General features: G+C 58.6%; 2 protein-coding genes across 7 annotated transcripts in view; one reads left to right on the plus strand and one right to left on the minus strand.

Moving 5' to 3' along the window:
- The window catches only part of ZNF395 (zinc finger protein 395), a 251,888-nt gene that overhangs the window by 31,193 nt on the left and 195,871 nt on the right, over positions 1-24,824 (plus strand). The gene's annotated exons all lie outside the window — the stretch shown is intronic.
- NCOA1 (nuclear receptor coactivator 1) overlaps positions 131-24,824 on the minus strand; it is a 166,414-nt gene continuing 141,720 nt past the window's right edge. For 3 of the 6 annotated variants that reach the window (XM_083831154.1, XM_083831156.1, XM_083831155.1), the window contains 11 exons: positions 19,954-20,128; positions 18,003-18,188; positions 14,732-14,858; positions 10,541-10,709; positions 7,759-8,076; positions 7,498-7,599; positions 5,996-6,395; positions 4,835-5,009; positions 3,706-3,889; positions 2,700-2,789; positions 131-1,590 (listed from right to left, as the gene is read on the minus strand). In XM_083831154.1, coding sequence (XP_083687280.1) covers positions 1,423-1,590; positions 2,700-2,789; positions 3,706-3,889; positions 4,835-5,009; positions 5,996-6,395; positions 7,498-7,599; positions 7,759-8,076; positions 10,541-10,709; positions 14,732-14,858; positions 18,003-18,188; positions 19,954-20,128 — 2,094 coding nt within the window. In that variant the 3' untranslated portion in view covers positions 131-1,422. Of the gene's footprint in view, positions 1,591-1,680; positions 1,738-2,699; positions 2,790-3,705; positions 3,890-4,834; positions 5,010-5,995; positions 6,396-7,497; positions 7,600-7,758; positions 8,077-10,540; positions 10,710-14,731; positions 14,859-18,002; positions 18,189-19,953; positions 20,129-24,824 lie in introns of all 6 variants that reach the window. The other 3 variants (XM_083831159.1, XM_083831158.1, XM_083831157.1) reach the window with 3 other exon arrangements.

A 24,824-nucleotide genomic window follows, 5' to 3' on the forward strand; every position in this document is an offset into this window, starting at 1 on the left:
GGCTGCCAGCAGGTCCTCCGCCAGCCGTGAGCATCGGGGCCCGGTTCCCCCCACCCCGAGCCACCGGGGCTGCGGCACCGCGCCGGATCGCCCGTCGGCACACAGACAACGAAACGTTAGCTGGCAACTCCGGTTCTTTTTTTTTTTTCTTTTTTTTTTTCCATTTTTTTTGTCATCTTTAACTCTTGCAAATGTCAATCAACAAAGCTACACATTATTTTTTTTTTCCACACACCAGCGCGATTTTAGAGAGAGGGAAAAAAAAACCCCATAGCCCCCCGCTCCCATAAAAGTCAGCAGTGAATATTAAAAGCGACCCCCAACTAAAAGAGAAGAAAACAAATTTATACAGAGCTCAGAGCTATTTACAGTGACAGGCTTGAGGGAAAAAAATAAGCTATCTCCCAACAGAGAATTCAATTATTATTATTATTTTATTATTATTATTTTAAATAGTTTAAGCTACCTCAGCTGTTAAACACAATCAAAGCAGAAAGAACCGACTGCTTAATTTTATTTAATATTTAATCAGAAAATTTTATCTACAATAATTGACAGACCCCTCCCCCCCCATCCTTCCCCCTAAAAATTATTGCAGTTTTTTCCCCAAACTGTTCTTTTTTTGTCTTTTTTTTTTTTTGTGTGTGTGTGTCTTTTTTTTCCGGTTGTAATATACACGTCGTAGCCTCTGTTCGCTAGGAGGCCTTAAACCAGCATAAAACATGGAAAAAATGGTGGGTCAAAATACTCTGTTTTTCTTTAAAACCGACAAACTCACGATTGCTAGAAAAAGCTGATTGTACGCACAAGCGGGCTGGGGCAGAGGGGAGAGAAGGTTTTTTTTTGTTGTTGTTGTTGTTTAAGCATGAATAAAAACGGCCTTTCTCGCAGAAGTCCAGCGTCGACCCCGTCTGTGCCCCACGCTGAGACGTGATCAGTGACAGATCCAGCTGAAACTGAGCTTGCTCTTCCTCCTCCTCCTCCTCTTCCTCCTCCTCCTTTTTTTCTCCTTTTTCGCCTCCTCCTCCCGACGCAGTCCTCCAGCTGCCTTCTCCCTCTCCCCTCCCCGCCTCCCCGAGAAACCTTCGTCCAGATTAAGAAGCCAGCAACTGATTACAAAAATAAGAATCATCTGTAATTTTGGCTCAAGAAACCGACTGTCCCGCCTCGTCGCTTCGCCAACATCCAACGCTTTTTTTTAAAAAAAAAAAAGGAAAGGAAAAAAAAAAAAGGGAAAAAAGGGGAAAAAAAAAATAACCCCCCAAACAAAACGAAACAAAACCCCCCTTTTTGCTCCAAACACTACGAGCTGAAGAATGGCTGCGGTTTGAGATATCAAAAATCTCAGAAAAATATATAATATATATATTTATATATCTCTGTACGTCTTATTATTTAAATTTCACATTCCTCGAAAAGCGGTTATTCAGTCAGTAGCTGCTGAAGGAGGCTCTTCTGCTGGCCCTGCGGGGTCGGCGGCACCGCGGCGGCTTTCGGGGCGCCCAGGGGAGCCGGCGGGTTCAGGTAGGGGTCTCCTACCAGATTCACTGTACACTGCACGTCGGCAAACACCTGAACCTGCTGTACCTGCTGGGACACAAAAGACAAGAGGGGGTTTTAGCGGGGATGGGGCAGGGGCCGGCGGCGACGGACTGGGTACTACGTGAAGTGGAAACTCACTAGAGACTTCCTCTAGTCTGGAGCCACCACAGAGAAGAACTCTTCTGTCTTCTTGTCCTATAAAAAGAAAACCGCTGCACTCATTCGGGTCAGAGCTCTGCGAGGTTCACGTTGCTCGTTCCAAAAAAAAAAAAAAAACCAAAAAAATTACAAAAAAAAAAAAAAAAAGCCAGCCTGGCATCCCCTGGGCACGGGGAGCTGGCGGTACGGGAAGGCAGCGGCGTGGTCCGGAGCGGCTGCTTTACGAAATTAAAGAGCGGTGGCGCGTGGCGGCGTGTTCCCTAGGGGCTCTGCAAACCAACACCGCGCTACGGGGAAGGGGGAGACGAGAGGCGAGGCTGAGGGGGGTGGTTGGGAAGAAGGCGATTAATCGGCTGCTCCCGGCGTGAAAGGCAAATCCCGGAACCCAAAGGCGTCGGCGCTCGGTTTCGGCGCGCCGCGAGGAGGCTGCGAGGCACGGGCAGCACCCGCCGGCGCCGCCTGGAGGGACGGACGGACGGACACCGTCCCGCAGCCTCCCTCGGTCCCTCTGTCCCTTTCCCCTTCCGAATGCCCTCGCTCTGCCCCGGATCAGCGCCGGTGGCACCGGGCAGTGGGGACGGATCCTTCCAACCCAAAATCTGAGCCTAGGATAGAAATCCTCCCCGCCTGCCCTCGCCCTGGGGCTGCTCACGGAGCCGGGCAGGGGTTCAGCTCCTCCTGTCTCCAGCATGTTATTTTCCCAGCTCGGGCGCAGCGTTTCTGCTCCTCTGCACTAGCAGCAAGATTTATTAAAGCGCTCTGAGCAGCGCAGCGAGCTGGGGCTCGACGAGGCTGGAGAGCAGAGCGGGATTTCTGAGGTCCCCAAGCGCCAGCAGCGGCAGGGACAGACCCAGCCCCGTGAGCCCAAGCTGGCCCCGACCGAAATCTTATTGCCCGGTGCCGAGCGTGGCGCCACGACCCGGCCGGGATCGCTCCGTTTTGGGAGCACAGCCACCTCCTCTCTGTACCTGAGATGTGCTTAGCAGTTTCTTACTGACCTGCGCCCCATCTGCTTCGGTTTTCAAAAGGTCAGTGGAGGAAAGCTGGTTGCAGTAAAGGCCCGCGGGTCTCAGCGCCGGGTCATTTACCTGTCGAAAGCGAAGACCAAGGCTCAGCGAGGGCTCCCGGAGTTCCCCGGGCCACTCGCCACCCTCTCGAGCTGAGCCTGGGTGGGTCTGGGGAGGGGGAGCCCACGCGTGGGGGGCAGCGCCGGTGTCCTCCCGGCACCAGGAGCGGGTTTGGGACCTTTTTGCCTCTCTCCCAACCTCCTGCACCTTTGCCTCGAGCTGCTGCCAGCTCTGGGAACGTCTCCAGGGAGCGCGAAATGTCACCGAACGCGTTGACAAGAGGGGGAAAAGCCACGGGCTCGGCCCCTGGGGAGGCTGCAAGGCCTGGCCTGCAGCGCTCCCACGCAAACCCCGTGAGCCAAGAGCAGCTCCAAGGAGCTTCGTGGCACCGAGACGAAGCCCAGCACCTAAAACACCCGGAGACATCTCGGGCTGGCCGGGAAGGACGCAGCATCTATCAGCCACGGTGCTGGCGGCAGCATCCTGGCCTTAAATAGCCAAGGAGCAGCAGGTTTCCATGCCAGCCCCTCGGTTTGGGTACAGACACTGGGAAATTTGCTAAAAAAACCCCAAACACCTCGCCAAAGCGGCTCTAGACGGGCTTGGGGTGCTGCGGGTGCTCTGCCCCTGCTAAGGGCACTTTGGCCAGGCTCTGGCACGGCGGCAGTGGAGGCAGAGGCATTTGCTGCTTCTCCCCTCGCCTCTTTCGGGAAGATAAATGCTGGAAAATGTTGCAAGCCCAGCCCCGGCCCTAAACCCACGGCAGGGGCAGCTCCCCGTGGGGGCAGCGGGAGGTTGGGACGCACGGCGCTCGTGAACGGGGTGTGGGGGGGATTTCGCAAACCACGTTAACCTACCACGGCTCGGGGGGGGGCCTGGGGGGAAAGGAAATCACCCCGGGGAAGGTGGCGGGGGGCAGGGGCGAGGCGGCACTGACCTGCTCCGAGCACATGGAGTTCATCCCGGGCATCTGCAGCGAGCTCATCTGCATCTGGCCCGCCATGGGGTTCATGTTCTGGACGTTGGCGTTGCCTCCGGCCATGGAGACGGTGATGCTCATGTTGTTGTACATCCCCTGCTGCGCCGGGGCCGCCTGGGTCTGCCCGGCTTGGCCGAACACGCTGGTAGAGAGAGGGGGGGGGGGGGGAAAGGGTTAGCCAGGCGTTCACGGCACTCGGGAGGATGTTCTCTGCCCGTTCCGGGTGGGATCAAGCCCCCGGGGCCAGCACCGGCTGCGCGTGCAGCTGGGGGGGGGCGTGGGACAGAGGGCGAGGGGGAGAACTTTGCTCCCGCGGCCTCCTCGCTTTCTTCCCTGCACAAAGCAGGGACCCAGGTCCTCGGGACGGAGGGAGGGACGGGGCGCGGGGGGGGCATTACAGGGGCCGCAGCAGCCCGGGGATGCCCTGGAGGGTTGGTGAGCAGGGTGGAAACATCAGCCCTCCGCTCCTGCTGCAGCTGGAGGCTGCTCAGCGCGGCCTGGCGGGGCCGGAGAGACACCGGGGGCAAGGGGGGACCACGAGGGGCAGCCTGGGAGCGATGCGAAGCCCCGGTCTGGGTGACCCCAAATTCTCGCTGCTGCCTGACCAGGAAAGGTCAGCGGAGCTGCGCACAGATACAAAGCAACGCCTCCAGGTGGAATTTTGGTTTGGTTTCCTTTGTTTTTTTCCTGTTTCTGGCGATCCGAAGCTCAAACCTGACTCGCACACGAAAAAAGGCAGAAAATCCGGCGATTTCCTATTTCACCCCCCCCCCAAGTCAGAGCTGGATGCATTTGTTTAAGAGGCACCGGCGCGGGCCTCACTGGGACTGCCAGGCACGGCTCCCTTTATTGTCACGTCTCCTAAATCCACCTGCTTTCACGGCACATAATTAAGCCACCATCAAAAGCCAAAACCTGCTCCGTGCCTCGTCTCCAACCCGTGCCCACTGATTTAAACCAAAGCGCTGCGGGCTCCTGGCCACCCCTGAGCCTGGGCGAACAGCCTGGATCATCGGGGTCGGAACCGGAGGACCTAAAAAATCCCCCCCCCCCAACCCGAAGCACCCGAGGATCCCCGCGACCTTACCTGCTGTTGCCCATGGCTCCTTGCTGCCAGCTCTTCATGTCGGGCGACTGGTAGCCCGGGGTCGGCGGCGCCGGCTGCAGCATGGGGCTCTGCGACGGGGGGAGCTGCGGCGACATCAGGGGGCTGCTGGGGCTGAGCGAGGGGGCGAAGGCGGGCTCGCTTTGCTGACCCATGCCTGGGGAAGGACAGAGGGCATCAGCCGGGGGGGGGGCAGGATGCTGTCGGTACCCCCCTTCCACCTCCTCCCCCTGCAGCTGCTGGTATCGAGGCAGAAGAATCAGCCGCGGCTTTCGGTCCCAGGGTCCCTGGGTTTCATTTCAAGCAGCTGCACCGCTCCCGTATTTGCGAATATTTCAGGGCCGAGCGAGCGGGGAACCCCCTTCCCCCAGTGGTTTCCATCGGCAGGTGGCCCCATTTCCTACCGCACCCGCATGGGAAACGGCCGGGGCAGTGATAAGGTCGCGGCTAAGGGCGTCCCGCACGGCTGCCGCACCCTGGGGCGGCCGTCTGCGCCTTGCTGAGACCCCGCACGGGGCGTGAAGACCTCCAAGCACCCGACCTAGTGCGCCCTCCTGCCCGAGCTCAGGGATTTAACGAGAGCTCTGTGCCCACAGGACAAGCAGGAGCTGTCTGCAGCTCATCCCAGACGTCTTGGCAAGGATTTGGTCTGATCCCGAGCGTAAGCGTTCAGGGAAGCACAACTCAGGGGAGTGCTTTGCCGTTTGATTTTGGTGGGGAGAGTAAAAACAAACAAAAAAATGAATTGTTTGGCCAAATGGTGGTGTTTTGGTTTTTTTTTTTTTTAGATTTGACCAGAAAAGGTTCGCTGGGGGTGTGCAGAAAGAGCAGCAGGACGCGGTGTGAGACGGCGGCGGCGAAGCCCGCGGTGCCGCAGCATCCTCCGAGGTCACCGCTGTGCCCTCCACCTCTCTCCCCGCACCGCTTTGCGAGCAGAGCGGACAAAACCAAGGACGACACCGCGAGCGAACCCCGGTCCTTGCGATAATCTGGGTAAACCCGGATTTCCCGGGAGCATCTTTGTGTTTCTCCCGTCCCTCGGGGCGCGCCTCCAGCTCGCCGTGCCTCCCCGCGCCCTCGCCGCCCTTCCGCCGAGGACGCCGGCGCCGAGAGGGGCTCGCCGTCCCCTCCGGCCTCACCTACCTGACCCCGAATACTGAAAGATGTTCTGCTGCATCTGCGGCGTCATCCCGGCGCCGAACTGCCCGCCGACGCCGCCCATCATCCCCCTGTTGACCATGCCGCCGCGGTTCGCCAGCGCGGCCTCGGGGCTGGACGCCAGCTGCGAGAAGGGGCTGGTGGAGGTGGGGGGGTTCCCGGGGCTCGTACCGTAGTTGGGGGGGTAAGGGAACTGCTGCGGGGGGGCTTGGGGCAGCCGGGCGGCCCCCATCTGCACCGGGAGGCCGGCCGAGGGCGGGAGGTTGTTGCCGAAGCTCTGCTGTCTCATCAGGAGGGCTCGCTGCTGCATGAGCTGCCGCTGCCGGTGCTGCTGGCTGTAGAGCTCGCGCTGACGCTGGGCCAGCATCTGGGCGTTGAGGGGAGGCTGCGGGGTGGGGAGGGGAGAGGAAGATGCCCAAATTAGCCCCCCCTCGCTCCCCTGCAAACGGCTCGCAACGACCCCCCCCGGCCCTCCCCTTCCCCCTCGGCTTGGGGCGTCCGTCCTCGTTTTGCTGAGGTTGAGCTGGAAAAAAAAGCGAGGAGCAGCCCTGAGGGGCACGGGGGGGGGGGGGGAGCGCCGAAAATCTGCCGGTTTGTGCAGATCAGAGGCAGGGCAGGCGGGGGACGTTAAAGGACCAGACTCCATCCAGGCCGCGTCCCCCAGGCGGCCAGGAAAGCTCCCACGATCGCCCCGTTATCGGGCCAATCCTTTTATTCGAGGGGTGCAGCAAAACCCCCTTCTCGTGCCTAAAACCCTCTCCTTGGGCTCCCAGCGAGGGCCACTCGCGTGCCCAGGCTCAGGATCTCCGACCTCCGTCTCTCGGCTGCGTGCCGCTCCCAAAACCCTTCCCCCGAGACTCCCCTCCGTGCCGGGCTTTTTTCCCCACAAGGCCGAGCCAGATGTGCTCGCGTCCAGCACCTTCGAAAGCCACAGCGCGGCCGGCGAGAGCTCGGCAAAGCCATCGGCAGCCGAAAACGGAGCTGCGATGGAAACTGCCGGGTCCCCTCGGGTAATATTCCCCCCCCGGCGCACCAGGGACCTCACGACGCCTAACGAAATTCAGAGGCGACGTGGAATGAAGTTACCCGAACTCGGCTACACTTCCCAACCCCTCCTTGTAGCGAGCAGATGTTTCATCTGCTTCGTTCGAAGCAAAGCGAGAACTTTAGGGCCCGGGGATTTGCAGGATCATTAAGAAGATTCACTGGAGATCCTGGTATTTAAAGGACGCCATCTATTTCCCAGAGACCCTTCTCAATTAACCGCGTTGGCACATCCGCCTCTAAGCGGTAACGAGGTATTTATACCTCACCCAGGTGGAGGGGATGGAATAAAGAAAAAAATAAACCACAGCAGCTCATCGGCAGCCACCTCTCGGCACGCTGGGCGGTTTTTCCCGTGCGCAGCGAGCGAGCGGAGGGGATCGGGTCACCCTGAGCTAACGGGGACCGCGCCACCGCGCCGCGTCCCTCGTGTCCCCCCTTACCTGGGGTGTCATCTGCTGCTGCATGCCCGCCCGCATGTTGATGCCCACCGGCGAGCTGGCTGCGAACTGGTTGAGGATTGCCTGCCGGTTCTGGTGGATCAGCTGGAGGGGGAGAAAAGAGAGAGAAAAGGACGGGTCAGGAAGATCTGCCAGCTAAAAATGCGGACGCCACAGCAACGTTTTCCCTCGGGAGCCGCCCACCCTCCGGCTCCCTAAATCCCCGTCCCCCCGTCCCCTCCTAGCCCCCGAGGGAGGCTTTACCTGCTGCTGTCCCTGCAGCCGCTGCTGCAGCTGAAGCCGCAGCTGGTTGGGGGCCGTGGGGGGCCGGCTGAGCGCCTGCCGGGGCTGCATGGCCATGGCGGTGGGGAAGGCGCCGCGCGGCGGTGGCACCTGCACCGGCACGGGGCCGAAGGACGGCTTCTGGCGGACCATGCCGGGGAAGGCGGCGGGGAGGTTGGCGCTGGGCGAGGCGGAGGAGTAAGGCTGGGGGTACATGCCGGGCTTCTGCTCCATCAGGAGCTGCGGGGCGCTGGCTTGCTGGGGTTGGAACCGCTCCGTCAGGGCTTCCAGCCCGCCGCCCTGGGGGAGGAAAAAGAGGGAGGGGAAAACAAAACAAAACAAAAAAACCTTTACGGTGGAGCCCGGAGGAGTTCGAGCCCGGACCGCTGGCGGGGGGGGGGACGGATGGATGCTCGCCGCGCCGCCCCCCCGATGCCTGGTGCTGTGCGAGCTGTGCCCCTCGAAGCTCTGCACTCGTGGCTTTGTCTCGGTAAATCGCTTAATTTCCAAGAAATTGCTGTAGTGCTGCGCGTTGCAACCCCATCCCTCGGCTGGGTGCACGGCCCCAGGGTTGGGTGTGGGGGACGGCCCCAGCCAAGCGCCCTGAAAGATGCTGCTCTGCCAGGGCGGGCTGCTGCAGGGCTAGCGCTACCCCCCGGGGGGCTGAACGCCCGCTCCCCAGGGCTCTGCAGACCTCAGAGGGACAGAAATGATTTGATTTGTCTTGCTTTGGAGCAGAGACCCCAGAAAAGGCTTTTTGGGAGGGCTCAGGGCCCAAACGGCATCGCGCCCCGCTCGGAGCATCGATCTGAACACGGGAAATAGTTCGGTCTTCTCTCCCTTCCAGAAATTCAGATGGAACTTGCATGGTTCAAGGACCGGGTTTCGGGCCATAAAGCAGCAGCCCAAAGCCAGGCTTGCCAAAACGAGGCTTTTTCACTCTTCTCTCCCCAAAATCCCCAGCTTGCGGCCGCCTCCTGATTAAACGGGGCGCAGACACCTCCGGCGCTTCCTCTCACCACATCCGCGGCAGCAAGGAGAAGTGGGGGGGACTGGACACAGGAGGGGGCTCAGGAAAGGTGAGAGAACCCACCCGTGTCCGGGGACGTGGCAAAGTGTCCCCAAGGCCACCGCGTGCCTGCCTGTGGGTGCCAGCACCGCTCTGCGGGAGCCCAGCCCGCGGCTCGAGGCAGCTGTGCTTGGCCCTCAGAGCCAGTGCTGGCGGGGGGCCTGAAATACCTGGGCCTAAAAAGCAAAAAATCTGAAGTCGGAGTAAATCGCCGAGCTGTCCCCAGGGGGATGCGAACTCCCACCTGCCAACAACATCTCCTGGAGGGGAACTATCAGCACGCTTCCCTCCTGCATGCTGACAGCGCCGTTTCTCTAAACGTGTACCGCAAGCAAATATTTCGTGGAGCTACTTAAAATATTTCTGAGGTTCATCTGAAGCCGGGGAAAAAGCCCGAGGTTCGCATTAATGAAATGATCACTGGATGGGAGCAAAGCCCGGGGGGGCCGGTTCCAAACACGAGACGATCCTCCCAGCCGGGTGCTCCTCGGCCGGGTCGGTGCGGGGACGGCCGGGAGATGTTCGGGGACATCTCAAACCCAGCGTCTGCAAAGTCCTTGTGCAAACACCCAGCTTTGGCAAGAGCATCTCTGGGAGGACCAGAGGGGCCGAACTCCCTACCCCTAAGCGCACTCGTAGGGGAAAAAAAAAAAAAAAAAAAAAGGCAGTTGTTGATTTTGGATGCACGGTGTGAGAAGAGACCTGGTTTTGGAAGGCAAATGCTTGGCTCGGGAATCGCTGGCGGGTCCCCCAGGTCCCTCACGAAAAGGGGACGTGCCACCTCCTGGGATGTCCCCGGCCTTCAGCAGCGGAGGATGAGGCCCAGAGCACCAGGAGGGATCTGCTCGCAGAGGTTTCTTTTTTAGGGCACTGCCATTATTAACAGGTTGGGTTCGCTGTTTTGGAAAAAGCCGAGCGCGAGCACTACGGGGCGTGGAAAAAGAACCCACGCTACGAAAAATCCCGAGCCATCCACCTCATCTTCCGCCTCCCTTGCTGTTCTTCCTACAGGCAGGCTTCCCCCCGCGCCGTGCCCCGGTATTCACGAAAACCCAGCTCCTTCAGACGCCTCCGCGCACGCCGACGCCTGCTGCCGGGGCCACGGCACCATCCAAAAACGACGGCGGCGGCGACACCGAAGCGAAGCTGGCATTTGTTTCTGCGGTTAAATTCGGGCCAGAGGGGCAGCTGCAGTGTAAGCCAATCTCGGCAGCGAGGGCCGCAGGGTTTCATACCAGCCAGGCCGTTAAGATATATTATTAGGCAGCACAATTAAGGCTGAAGGAATCTCCGCCCGCGGGACTCCAGCCGGGAGGCTCCTCCGCGCCCCAAATCCCCCGAGCGCGGCGGGGAAGCGGGACGGCCCGCCAGCTCTCCCCACGCCCCGACACATGAGCCGCGAGGGGCCGGCAGCGTTCGGGCTGGCTTTTCTCACAGGGTGTGTGTGTTGGGGGGGGACTGCATTTATAAAAAAAAAAAAAAAAAGCCGAGAGCGGGCTATTGGATTTCACGGGGCTGCTTTCCAACGTTTCCAGCGGAACGGCACCGTATCGGGTATCCTCTCCGAATCTGCCGGTCCCGCTCACATCTGGCCTCCTGTTGGCGGATGCTGGGAACCCTCCTTCACCCTCGTGTCAGCCCCTCGGCGTCTGGCCCCGTCCGCCCCCTCGGCCCCAAGCCCTTCTCCCTCTCTACCTGCACCAGTTTGTCGATGCCAAGGGCTCGGTCCAGCTCGGCCAGCTCCGTCTCGTCTTTGCCGCTCAGGAAGGACACGAGCTGCTCGAGCAGGGCTTTCTCGTCGTTGCGGCCCTCCGGCGTGGTGGGAGGGCACAGGAGCTCGTCCAGCTGCGAGGTGATGCAGGGGCTGCGGGGACAAGAAGCCGAGGGGGACACGTGAACGTTTGCCAAGAGGCGACGGGGGCCGGGCCCTGCCGAACCCGAGCGGCGCTGAGCCCCCAAGGCGCGGGGTTCGCTCCGCCGGGCGCTGCCGGCTTCCCGCCCCGCGCAGCACCACGAGCTGCTTGCCAGGACCGAATCCGCCAAGGAACGAAGCCAGGAGCGGGCTTCGGGTGGGTTCTGGAGTGCGACTTTGCGCTTTTGCTCCGCGGGAGCTTTGGGCAGGGCAAAACTTGTGCAGGCACGAAAGCGGGGAGGCTGGGGAGGCGCTGGGACAGCTGGAAGCGAAGCAGCTGAAGGCAAAGGGAACCTTCCAGCTGCAAAAAAAAAATAAAATAAAAATAAAATAAAATAACATTTCTGACAAGCTCGCTCGATATTCTTTGGGAATAAGATTAATATGTAATGAGAGACATTCCAGTGACGTGACTAATTGGAGTCAATCGGATTTGCCGGGTCTGACACAATGAAGGGAGCCGTGGCACATCACGCTCGCGGGGAGGCACAAAGGAGAGAGCTCGAACATGCCAGCGGTTCCCAAGCAGCAGACATGTTTATCCTTTTAGCTCCAGATGAGGACCAGATGTACAGTAAGTAACTGGAGCCAACCTGACCAAGAGCGCTGCAGCCAACACACGCAGTTTAATCCGGGGGAAGAGAATACTCGGCGCTGGGATTTCTTAAATCGCCGAGCAGGGGCAGAGAGGGAAGCAGGGGGGCAGAGGTGAAAAGCGGGGCTGCCTGCCCTACAGCCGGGGTCCCTGCTGGTTGCTGCTCCGTGTCAAACCAAGACCCGAAGCCCCGAGGCCAAAGAACGGAGCTCGATGCCCAAACGCGTCGCTCCTGCAGTGAAAGGGGAGGACAAACTTTTTTCCTCCAGGTTAACAGGCAGCGAGGGGATAAATTCAGGTTGGCAACATCTCTTCAGCCCGTGCCGGAGCTGCGCACGGGTGGCAGATGGTTTATAAAGAGATCGCGGGACGACACAGCCTGTAGGGAGCGAATAAACCTCCGACGGGTTCAGGCGACCCCCGGGCAGGTGACCCCAGTTGCATTTGTTTCACGTTTCGACATTTTCTACCCACCACGACCGTTCTGGCTTTTTTTCACGGTGAAAACTCTGATTCTGCACGCGTCGGGCGCGCAACGTGGGGCGCCCAACTCGCCCGCGCGGCTCAGCCCCGTGCTGCCGGGCGGGAGGAATTCGGCTGCTCAGCGAATGCTGCCCGAGGTCCCAGAAAACGCCTCCCCGGCACGAACGCTGCTCCGAAAGGTCTCCCGCCTGCCGCACATGCCCCGGCCGCCTCGGGCATCTCAGCTGGCACGGGATGGCAGCGGCGAGGCCACCGCCTCGCGCCCCGGGCGGCATCCTTGACCTCGGGGGGAGGATTAGAGGAGTGCGTGAGAGCAGCCTGCAGCGACCTGGACGCGGTTCAAGGTGCCTTGGACCCGCTCCGTGGTGCAAGTGCCCCGCTCCCACCGGCGACACGAGCGCAGAAGAGGGGATGTCGTTGTCCTGCCTGACCAAGAAGCGAAGACCCGGAGGATTTGGGGAACGGGAGAGCTCGAAGAGGAGGCTCCCCGTGGCCAGGCAGGAGATTTGGGCACCACCAGCTTGCTGAACAAGGCCAGGCTCCAGCTGAGAAGGACCTCGCGGCTGGAAAACCTCCACAAACACCCCCGGGCAAAAGCTCTGCTGGTGGCACCCTTAAGGGAGGCAATTTTCACCACTTGAGCCCTAACGGGGCCACTTGAAGAGAAAACGAGGAGGCCAGCAGAGAGCTGGCAGCCTGGGGGACACACACACACGTGTGGCAGCTTTGCCATAGCTTGAAGACATTTCCCAGCCCCGCAGGATCTGCTTGCTCCGGCTGGGGTCTCCTCCAGGGACCCAGCAGCTGCTTGGACCGCGGGCACCTCCCGGCTGGAGCCCAACTGAAGTTCGTTAGCGAATATTTATTAGCGCAACTCTGTTTGTGCACGTTGTTAGTGCAAAACTCAGCCGGGAGGCTTTTCCTTGGCAGCGCCCCTGCTCTCAGCTCGAGCCCAAGCCGGGTTTTTGCAGTTTACGCCGCTAGATGGAAGCGTGCGGATCGCAGCCAAGTCCCCTGGAGACGTAAGTCGGGGAGGGACGGAGGTTCACCACCACAACCAGCCCTCTCCACCTCTCGTCCTGCTGCCAGCTCGGGGTCCCAGTCCGTGTCCTGGCTTTACTGGTGGCTCCCACCACGCGGGGAGCCTGGCTTTGCCGCTGGGGGCTTTTCAGCACAGACCTGATGATGGACCCGTGAAAAAACCACGCCAGGCAGCAGCCAGCCCTGCAAGCAACTCTTTGCTTGCTTTCGACCCCTTCAAGGTTGAGAAAAGCAGACAGCGACTTGCAAAACTCTAGCCAGGCTTTTGGTGCCACTCAAACCACTCTGCATGCCCAGGGACTGCGCAAGGTTCGCCACCTTGCCGGAGGTGTGACCTTACCGTGCACGTCCCAAGCCTTTCGCACCGGCCTGGGCCGTGCTCTTTGACTCAGTTCGTAATCCTGCTGCTGCTGCGCGAGCCAGGAGAAAATCCAGCTCCCTTCCTCGCAGCTGTGCTGGCTGGGGAGAAAAAAATGACTCCAGCACGGCTGCCTGACTCAGTGCTTGGAGAGCAAGGCTGCTGAGTAAGGGAAGGTCATTTTTACCCGATAAAGCGAGTAGAGCAGCATTTTAGGGAGCGTTCGAAGCTTAAAACCAAGGTCGGTTTTCCCAGCTGCTCTGCCCTTCGTCAGATCTGCCCCACGGATCTCGCGCCAGCGACGAAGTCATGGCAGCGCCAGGGTTTAAAAGGGGAGTTACTTCCTCGCAGCAAGGGCTCGGGCTGATGGAAACGCTGCCCCTCAGTTAAGCGGGGATTTGTGTTATCTCCCATCTCATTCCAGCAACGAGAAGCTGAGTTGTTCGAGCAGAACTCCAAGTGCAGCGGCAGAGCCCACTTAGGCGACTCTCTCCTTGGGCTGAACGACGAGGTTTTAGAAATTAATCCAGATTTAGCCCCGAGAAGAAGATCTTTGGCTCCTGCCTTGCTCAAATGCAGCTCTTACACACATCCTCTTCACGGCTGGAACACAGTGCTCGTCGGCTTAATTAGCAGAGCAAGTTTCGCCTCTCCACAAACTACGGACGGATTTGGGCAGCGGGAGCTGCGAGAGGATCCTCGCCGAGCTCCCCACCCGGCAGGTTCAGGACCCCTGGGCCAGGGGAAGGACTCGCCTTCTGTCCAGGCACCACCACCTGCAGTGCTGCTGCCAACGCTGACGGCTTGGAGAGCACCTCGAGGTGCCCCCTGCGTGCCAGGGCAGCAAGCACGGAGCTCCATCAGCGGGGCTCCCCACCCTCCTGGCCTCCTGTCCCCAAATAACTGACCCACAGCACCCTCCTGGCCTCCTGTCCCCAAATAACTGACCCACAGCACCCTCCTGGCCTCCCATCCCCAAATAACTGCAGGCTCCTGCATCCATTTCTACCAAGGAGTAAGGTTGCACATCGGGCAGGTGATGACCCCAAGAGGTGGCCAGAGGCCCGCAGGGGGTTGTTCGACCCCTGTAATTATTTCAGCTGAAGCCAAGCACGCGGGAATGCAAAGAGCTGCGGTCACGTGAAAGCACAAAACCGTCCCGTGGCTCTCCGGGTGCCACCGCTGACCCCAGCAAGGAAGGACGCTGGAGAATGTTAACCCAAATATTGGCCAGCGGGGACTTGCAGCATGGATATATGGGATTATACGGGTCCAGACAGCGTGCATGTCTCACCGTCTGCGTCTGCTGACACGGGTGTCCCTAGAGAAACAGCAGACCCTGCACCTCCCCAGCCCCAGCGCCTCCCAGCCTGTGCTTGCTGGGTTTCCAGACCCTTAGTGAAGCTGGGGCACATCCCATTTATTTATCCCAGCTATCGCCAGAGCATCCCAGTGTCCTGCCAGAGCTCAGGAAGCCACCCGAGGCGCGGTACTTACTCATCGGGTTTATTCAGCGCGCCTCGGTTCATGGGTGCCATGCTGCTATCCGTCCACGGGATCTGCTCCCCCATGCCCGGCTGTCCAAACTGGTGATCCGGCACCCCCATCTCCAGCTCAGACATTCCTGGGGGGAGAAGCAGGGGAAGAGGGGGGATTAGGGCGCTGGGGAGGGCTCGGGCGAGGCTGGAGGATGCGCAGAGAGATGCCATCCGTGCTCGGACCTGCCGGGGATGGGGCGAAACCACCGGCGAGGCGCCGCCCCCGTGCCCATCACGCTGTGATGTCTGCAGCTAAACCCTCTGGGAGCCGTAATTTTTCAAAACACAGAGCTCAGCCTCGTACCCAGAGGTACCTGGGCACCTTCACAGGCAGAGGGGTGAAAACCAAGAGGAAATCTTTCACCTTGCCTGTTTCGGTCCGGATCCCAGGGCACGAGTGCAGAGCAGCAAGCAGCCCCAGCAGGAACGGTGCCGGACCCGTGCGGGAGCACGCGGTCCTGCAGAGACTGAGCACCATGCTGCTGAGCACCCCGTCCCACCCCAGCACCCTTGAACCCAGCTTTGGGAGCACAAAACCGCCCCCGTTAATGATGCAATCCGCTGATTGCACTGCGACGGGTCAGGGACGACACGGGGGCTTTATCGTTTTCGCTGGCACGGAAAAAAATGATAAAGAGGGGAAAAGAGGGCTTAGGGATTTAAAAGGAGTGTCAGGAGCTATCAGGAAGCAGAGACACGAAGTCACACAGCTTGTGCAATGCGTGACAAGTCCCCAAAGCATCGAGCCTCGGGCCAGAATCACCTGCTGGAGCTCCTACAGCTGCCAGCCGTGGATTTGTGACGGTCACTGCTGAGAGCTTCGGGGTGAGCACCCACGCAGCTGCTGGGCACGCACCAGACCCGTAAGGCCCTACCCAGCACCTACCAACGCTCTGGAAATGTTCACCCCATCCAAGTTGCTCTTTTCAGAACACTTTCAGCAAGGTTTTCAAACTCTAGTCAAGCCAGAGGGTTCATTCCCGAAGGCCGGTGGTTACTGTCGGGGATTTTAGGTGAAGCAGCACCCACCCACCAGCATCTTCTGACTCTGTTTTGGAGAAAAGTTAATTTGTGCAGGGCAGGGAGCCAACGCAATTAGATTAAGTTCAGCAGAACTTGGAGCCCGAGCCCAGGACAGGGAGATTTATGCAGCTGGAGACCTGACATCATCCCATTCGAAATAGGAGTTGGGACTGAAGATCAAACGGCGTCTTGGCTCAGATGGCCGCGGAGCTCCGCGCAGATGGAAACGGGGGAATGAGTCTGGTTCTGGAATATGCCACGGGTGGCCAACCCTATGCCAAAGGCCCCGAGTTTGTAGGGAAAACGCTTAAAAGGTGGTTACCGAAGTTGAAAACCTTTCTTCTTTTGACACAGCTGAGCTGAGCTGACTCTTTTCCCAACAAATACACCATTTTCTCGTGGACAGCTGCGATCACAGGGCTGCCAGGAGCCGAGGTGGCACCGGCAGAGCTTCCCCAAACTAACAGGAGAGAAACCCTGAGCCCGGCCTGGTCCGGGCAGGGGACGTGGGGCGATGACGGCGACCAGGCTGAGCCTGGGCTGGGGGCTTTATTTCCAAAACCGAGAGCCCCGAGCCCGCTCTCTTGGGATGGAAACGCGGAGAGCTCCATCCGGCACGGCGGCGCTCCTTTACTTCTCGAAATGTCTTCAAAAAAGCCTTAAGGTTGCTTGGCAACAGGCGGATAAAAGCAGTGGCAGCAGCAGCAGCTCCGGCGGGGCCGGCTCGGCGCAGCCGCGGTGCGGTTGCTCCAACCCTTCCCCGCTCGCCTGACGACAGTTCCCCGTTTTGGATTTTTTTTTTTTTTTTGCTGAAAACCGCAGTTTTTCCCGAGCAGAACATCAGGCCCCGGCTGCTTGCACGTGGTCCCGAAGTCCGGGTGTCATCCCGCAGCTGCGCATCGGCCTCGAGCAGGGGGAAGGCAGAGCCAGGTCGTGGATGGGACCCCGCGGCGAGCGCGGGGCTGGCGCTGGGCGCTGCGCTGAACGGGGAGGAAAATCGTAGGGCTGAGCAGCTCAGCGGGCTGGGAGCATCGAGGAAAGAAAGGGACAGTGTCCGAAAAATGGGAAGGAATACGGTTTGACAGGGGAAAAAAGAAAAAGGGAAGGGCAAGCTTCCTCTGATGTGAGCTAATATTACATAGCTGCAAGCTGCAGCCTCTGCAGACTCCGAGCACAGCTCTGGCTCCTGCCTCTCCTGGAGGGGATCCGTTGGGGGAGGAAAACTTGGATGTAAAAATAAAGGGGCACGGGCACAGCGCAAAGCAAAGATTTGGGGCTGGTGCGCTCTTGCACTCGCTGTGGCTTGCACAATCGTGGAAGGAGCAGAGCTGGGCCGTTGGGTTTCTGCGAGGTCCCTCTTCCAGGTCCCATTTAGCACCGCTTGACGCATCGAGCAGCACCCAAAACCCCGCAGGGCTGCGGGAAGGGGGCACAGGGAGGCGGGTGGCATTTTGCCGTGGGTGCCGACACGGCGATTTCAGCACGGCGAGGTGAGGCTGCTGCGCCTGCAGCCCTCGTACCTGCTCGGCTGAGCTGCTGGGCAGGAGCAGGACCCGGTCACCGCACCCTGTCACCTTCCTCCGTGTCCCCAGAAGCAGTGCAGGAGCTCCAGGCTTCGAGGAAATCAACCCCAACCCTGGCCAAGAGGCTCTGGCAAGAAAAGCCATTCCCTCTGCCTGCCTCTGCGGGCCCGGTATGGAAAGAAAGGTCATTCCTTCGCCTGAGATAACGATGCAGAAAGGGAGAAAAGAATAAGCAGAGCTTGAAAGCTCTCTGCTCGTGAAAGCCACCAGCAAACAGGGACACTCAAGCCACCGACTTGAAGCAGCTGTATCGAGGTGGATGGTTTGGGTTTGTAACCTTGGGATGTCTGGGATGGAGGGGCTGGCACACAGGAACACGCACCAGGAAAGCCCGTGCTCCATCCCATGGCACTTTTTGACATTTTAAGAAGAAAAAGCAGACAGAATTACAACACCTCACCACGACAGAGGCATTTTTAAGCCCACTTTGCAACTCTCCAGCACCCACAAGCCTGAGCATCACCGCTGCTCCTCGCCCTTCCCCTTTGCGATGGGGTGACCTTGCCCAAAAAAGCTCCCCAGGCGAGTGCTTTAACGCTGCGTTTTGCCTTGCCTTTTCTGCCAGAAAGCCTCAGCGCGACCTGAGGATGGCGGAGACGAGCGGGTACCTGTGGCAGCACGTACCTGTGTCGGGCGGGAAGGGGTTTGGTCCCGTCACTGCGCCCCTGCCCTGCTCGGCCGGCGCGCGGGGCCGCGGGCTGCTGCCGTTGGTTGCAGGAAAAGCCACGGGTCTGAGCTGAGCCGGCTCCAGAGGGTCGCAGAACTCAAAGGGGGCCCGAGCAGGCTGCACGCCCTGCCCGCTGCTCAGAGCTGGAGAAGCAGTAAAAATAAATAAACGAACGAATGAATAAATAAAGTAACAAGGCAACTCGACCCAAGGGCTCGGCGCAGCATCAGCCAGCACTCGAGGGATTTGCAGCCCCGCCAGGAAGGGGACCTGAAAACCAGCTAAAAAAAAGCAGCAGTCGCAGCAGCTCCAGTGAGAAATAAGCAACTGGGCATAAAAAATAACAACAATCAGCTGGGCATTAAAAAAAAGCAATAAACCAGATGTGTGCAAGGTGAGGGGCAGGGCTGGCATCTGTAATATATATAAAAATAGGTTCTGAACACCTCTAAAAGGAAGGGATCAGGACCAATTCGTTCTCAGTGAACCATCTGTGATCTGCTGGGCACTGCTGGCCTAAAATCAATTAAAATCAAACGGGAAAATGATGGCGTCAAGCCTCGCATCGTGATCATTTCTATTCACATGGCTTTTTACAAGTCCGGCTGCAGCTTGCAGCCGGGGAGCACGGAGCGAACGCCCGTGTTCAGCTGCAACACGCAGGAGGCTCGCTTTCTAACAGCCTCGCACATGGTGACGGCCACCAGCTGAATTTATAACCGTGGCCGGTGGCATCACCTCTGCCCCGCGCGGTCGGGTCCCTGCCAGCAGCCCCGTGCCACCTCCTCGCCCTCGTTCTATGGGCGATTCCCCTTCCTCCAAGGACAAGAAGCTCGGCTCTCATTACACCCACCGCGTCACCCCGTTATGCTCACGGTGCTGAGCCTTTCAGCCTCTGGGACGAGCGGGTCCTCGGCAGGGAAATAAAAGGCCGGAGCGATGAGCTTTGACCCGCTCCCCACGGCGCGGTGCCCCGATGCTGCCGGGATCTGTGCCGCTTCTGCCCGTCACCCTCGCCCCTTTTAGCACCCATCCCGCCCTGCCTCACCCCGCGTGCCTTTGGGCAGCCGCTGCTGGAATTTGGGAGCCCCCAGAGCCTGGTTTTCAGCAGAAGCTGCACTTCAGGGCTCAGCGCAGCTTGCAGCGGCACGAAGGGCAGCGATGCCGGGGATGCAACAAAAGATTTTAGCCGTGCACCAGGAAAAATCAGAGGTGGGATGGGAAAAGCCCCAGGGGAGCGGCCCAGGCTGGCACTCTGTGCTGGGACTGGCACGGGACAGAAGGGGACCGGTGAGGACGGCTGGCAGCGAGCGCCGGCGCGGGGCTGCCCATCGAGGCACGTGCACAGCGTGGGCTCCTGGGCTCCAAGCGACTGCACCGTGACGGCTGTGAGTCTGCTGGGTGCGGTTTTACAGGTAAATTTGTGCTCTCGTTGGTAAAATCTTGCTTTTCCCATTTGCTGGAGGAGGCTGTGCCTGTTACAGCCCCGGCACGGACATGGGGCAGCAAGGAGCCACAGCCACGGGCTCCACGTGTTCCTCCTACAGGACACCCCGATTTTCTGATCTGCTTGTGGGCTCCTTCGGGAGAGAAATCCTCATTTCTGGGGGTCAAACTGCTGGCTTTGGGGAAAAATCAGGGATTTTTGTTTTCTTCTAACCCCTCTGTGCTGGCCCTGGTGCTACACCTGGGCGTATTCAGCCCGTGCGACCAGGCACACCTCTGCTGTACCCCTGCCCTCTTACTCACATCAAGGCTCTTTGGGGGGCAAACCTGGATCCCCCGCGCACCCCTGACACCAGGAATGGGACGGCAGCACCCCTGGGTGCCTGCAGCTCACGTGTGCTCCCACCCGCCCCAGGGACCCGGTTTGGGGACGAGCTGTGGGCTTGCCCCGCGGACACCTACGGTTGAGTCCCGCGGGGGCTCTGGCGGCGGCGCTGGGCTGCAGGGGGGCCGCCAGCATTTCGGGTTTGACGGCCACGCCGCTCTCGCTCCTCTCCGGCCCGCACAAGCCCGGCAGCTGGGCTGCCTTCTCCAGCGACGGCAGGAGCTGGTCCAGCTGCTCCAGTTCGGCAGCAAACTAAGGAAGGAAAGAAGAGCACAGGTCGGTGAGCGAGCCCGCCACGATGCATCGGCAGGACCGAGCTCTGCTTTTGCACGCACACAGCTCCGAAATGCTGCTCCCCCAGCCCTGAGCAAAGCCCTTTGCTTTAAGAAGTGATGAGCAACGAGAGCCTCGGATGTCCCAACATTGCTCGGTGAGCTCTCCAGGGCATGCTTTTGGCCCCCCGGTGCGGTACGAAGCTCAGGGCTGGGATTATTTCTGCGTCCCAGGGCCTGTTGGATTTGCTGCCCCGCTGTCACCCGGGTTTAGCTTGCGACCCCCGGGAAAGAATACAAAAACTCGACCCCTTGGGAAGGAATCGCCCCCAAATCGCACAGACAGGGCATCAGCAAGCTTTCAAATCAAAACCACACCCAAGGGGACGGCGGCACCGGGCTGGAACGAAGCAAAGCAGGGACTGGTGTCGGGTTGTCCTGATAATCCTGGGCAAAGCCACGTCCTCCCAGGGACAAATAACAGGGCACGGACCCTAGGGACAAGGACTGTCCCCCTCGTGCCCCGCCACCAAGCCTCATCTATGGCTGCAGCTTCCAGAGGAGCGCACGCTGCAATTAGCACAATTATTAATGGCTCCAGCAGCACGGTATTGAGAGGGCCATACATAACCGGCAGCAATTTAAAACGGGAGCTCATTTGCTTTGTTAATACACGTATGCTGATGCTGAAATGATAACAATAAAAAATGGCCCAAGAAGCAGAAGTGACTTTCCGGAACCACCGCCCGAAGCTGCACTTCTGCGCCCGCCTCGGGCAGGCAATTACCATCAGTGGGTTGGTGAAATATTGAAATATCACACGGCTTTTCCTGCCTCCTTCATCCCTGAGAGTGGCCGAGTGGATGTTTAGCCCGGGGACTCGAATAAATGGGACAGGGTAAGGGATTTGCACCGGAGGATGTAACGGCGGTGCCGTTCAGCGGCAGGTTGGGATTAAAGGGGCCGAGATAAACGAGCTTCGGCTAAAAGGAAAAATGTCTCAAGGGGAGTCAAATATTTGAAAATCTAAGGGCACGGGCCGTTTCCTGATGAGCCACCCTTCCGAAAGGCTGGCCATTAACGTGTTGTAATGAACAGACACCTCGAAAGCACTGGAAAAAACCTTTGCATTTGATACAAGGCCTGAGGCTCCCGTGGGGAGAAGCCAGAGAAATTCGGCAGGAGCCAGGCGATGGCCCCGTGCCCGCTGAGACGGGGGGCTGAGGCTGACAGCCCATGCCCAGGACAAATAGCAGACGGTTTCCTAAAGGCCGAGGGGTGCAAAACACCTCCGTGCTTCCCAGCACAGCCTGTGGCAAGGCCAGGATCTGGCCCCGGGATCCCTTCGCCCTTCCCAAGCTCACGGAGCCGTTTTGCGAGGTCCTCCTGCAAAACATCACCGACGGGAGCTTTCTTCCCAAATCCTGCTCGGTCGTGTTTTATAACCCAGCCCTAAAACAGCCCGCGGGGGTTGCGACTGCCACGGCAGCTGCAAAAAAAGGATGGGAAACAAAAGCCAGGTGGGTCCTCCGCGGGCAGGGGCTGGCGGTGACGAAGCTCTGCCGCGCCTCCCCGGCGCGGGTTCAAGGTTATCGCTCTCCACGGGCCCAGCTCCGAAGGCTCGTCTCCAGATTTATTCGAGTGCAGCGAGAAAAACTGCGGAAGACAGCTCTGTCTGCCTGCATTAGCTCTTGCTTCCCCTCCCCTTTCTGAGGAAGGACACATCCAAAAAAAAAAAAATTCAATGGTTTATCAAGCACCTAACCAAGGGGTAACACCGAAGTGCTGCCAGGTAGAAACCCGCTAGGGAAAGGCATTAAAACATGCCTGCATGTTTTCCACGAAGGAAAATCAACTGAATAACCTTCTTCTGCCTCGTTTTGCCAAGAGGCCGTGCCGGAGCAGCTGCAGGTGATGCTGCGCCCTGTGGCACCCAGCTCCATCCCTCCCGAACCCAAGATGCTCCCCAAAACCACGATCCCAGGGGGGCTGGGACCCCACAGACCCCCCCTGACACCCCCAGCAATGTCACAGATTTCCTCCTCGACCTTGAGCACGTTTTTTCCCTGCCTCTACAGCCTCGTGGCTGTACCTGCGCAGACGAATTGGTCTTTTTAATACCCGTGGCAGGGCACCTGATTTTTTTCTCTCCAGCGGCATTTGGAGAATTAAATGATGTTTAGGCAACACTGGTGATGGAAAGCCTAAGACGAGCGGCAGGCATCGATACCACGATTTACAGTGCAGTATCCAGGGCTGGTGCAGTGCAGGGACCACATCTGTGCAAGTTTTAACGTGAGGCCATCCCATTTGCAGCTCACACATCTGTAACCTGGCAGCTGCGAAGGGAAGGCCACTTAACGCCTAGAAACAGGGTGGAATAGGAGAGCCAAAAAAAAATTTGTCTCCTACCCCAACCATCGGTGCAGTTAGAAGACCGGGAAGGCGCGTTTGCAGAGCTCTGCTTGGGCTTGCAAAAGGGTTTTCACGATAAACCCCATTTTCAGGCGGAGTTCCTCAAGTTTGCAACTCGATGAGGCATCAGGCTGGGCACGAGGTTATTCTTCCAGCAAGCAGGGTGAGCAAAAGGCTGGGGAAGCAGGCACACGGAGGGGAAAAAGGCATAAAGCAGTGCTCTGGCTGGCTGGGAGACCTGGTATGGAGCGAGCTGCAAGCAAAACAGAGCATCCCTGAGCATCCTCATCCCTGTGAGCCCGGGAAGCCATCCTGGAGGAGCACGGGGTGCCTCACAGCAAAAGGAGCGAGGTCGTCTTCTCAGGAATGATTACGAGGCAGGATCCGATCAGAAATTCGTCAAGGTCGGGATCCTCTTTTCCAATCCCACGATTTTATCGCAAGCTTCAGCTAATTGGAATTTTCTGCAAAGCCCTGGTTCCAGGAGGCACCGATTTCCGTGAGGACCTCTGACTGTTATCGTGCCTCTTTTTTTTTTTTTTTTTTAAACCTTTTGGAGAAATGTAAAGGTTCAGAAACCAAAAAGCAAATGGAGAAGATAAAGCTTTGGTTTGGGATTCTCTCCAAGGCCGGCCCCAGCTTGGTGCAGGCGGGGTGGAGGAGCCGAGCGCTCCCAGGCAAGGTGCAGAGGGCAGGTGGAAGGCAAGCTGACCTGCAGGAGAATTCCCTCTAAACCTACCTGGAGCTCGGCTCATGCCTTCGAGCAAAAGGACTAAGAGACTTTCTAAAACCTTGTCTTCTCTTCTGTACTTTTTTTAACTCTCGAAATCCCTCCTAGCGATGACTACGTCTCTTCCTGAGCCCCGCTCAACCGTTTCTTGCTCTCGCTCCAAGAACAGGTGGCTCCCAGCTAACCCGTGGCGTTTCTATCGGATAAATCCGGAAAAGAAATAATTGCCGGGAGGCCGGCGGCAAGCTGCGGAGTGTGCCCCACCGCTGTGTTGCTCCTAATTGCTATTTCAACGCAAACATGAAAACAAAAAATCCCAGGCAAGTGCTAGATTTTATCTGAAATGGCAGCTCCCCCTCCCCACGCCTCGCTGAAGCCATCTAACTAACAGAAACCATGTGGAGGCTGAACTCCGTGCTCAGATGCTGAGCAGTTAAGGGTTGTTCACTCCTTCGAACACGCGTTTTAAGACTCCACAAACCCTCTCCAGCCTCTTTTATTAACTCTTTGGAAGCACTCGTCACGGTCCGACGTAGAAGCCTGACATTCTCCAGCTGTCTGGGGAGAGATACTTGGAAAGGAAAAGCCACGAACGAGTCCAAAAACGCGAGCTCGCTTCCAAAAGCGGAGAAGAGGGGCTTATAAACACGGCCAGGCTCCAAGTCCTCCGAGGCCAAGCCCTTTTCTGCTTTCTGGAGCCCCGCAGCGGGCACGGTGCAGCCCTGGGCCGTCAGCAAGCCATACCAGCAGCGTCCCAGAAGTGGATGGCACAGGCTGGACAACTCATCTGGATCTGGGAGAGCACGTTAGAGGAAGAGATAACGGGGGAGATTCCCATTTTCCTGCGGCACCGCTGACCGCAGCTCCCCGACGAAGCGAGCCCGTAACCTTATTAAGAGCCTCGTTGTGCGGTTGCCGTTCGAGGCTCGCGGCGTGCTCCGTTCTTCGCGCCGTATCTCTCGGGCTCGGCAGCCTCATTTGACACAGTCGGCGAGCAGGCTATCAGCCTCGCTCTGAATGTCAGCCTCTCTGTTCTCGTCGCTTAAAAAGGATTAAGCAGCCTTATCCAATGTTACCATCTCCCCTGGCTTTCAAAAATAAGAAATCTCTTCTATTCAGAGCCGCATGTAATGAATATTTATACGCTCAAATCTCTATTGCAGAGATCTGTCACTGGATTATTCAATTTAATAATACTTTTAGGATAACTAAAAGGCCCGTATAATTGCTAATCTCAGCCAACAAGAGGGCAACAGATTGAAAATTCCCAGGGACGCGAGCCCTGAATGTGCCCAGAGATGCAGAATTAAGAAGCCTTTCACTTGGCAAGGCGCACGTGGCCTCCTCTCCATTCAGGCCCACCACCTGCAGCAAGGAGCACCATTTCTTTCTCCTTTTTATACACCTCGCCGAAGCCTCTTCCCTTCTCTCTCGGCATTGCCTCGAGGGTCTGAGTTGCCACAATGTGGAGCACCCAGACCCCAGGGCACGGCACCGGCGCTGGAGAAGGTGGCACCGCTGGAGAAGGTGA

This window comes from Anser anser (genome assembly GCF_964211835.1).
Source record: "Anser anser genome assembly, chromosome: 3".
Taxonomy (NCBI): domain Eukaryota; kingdom Metazoa; phylum Chordata; class Aves; order Anseriformes; family Anatidae; genus Anser; species Anser anser.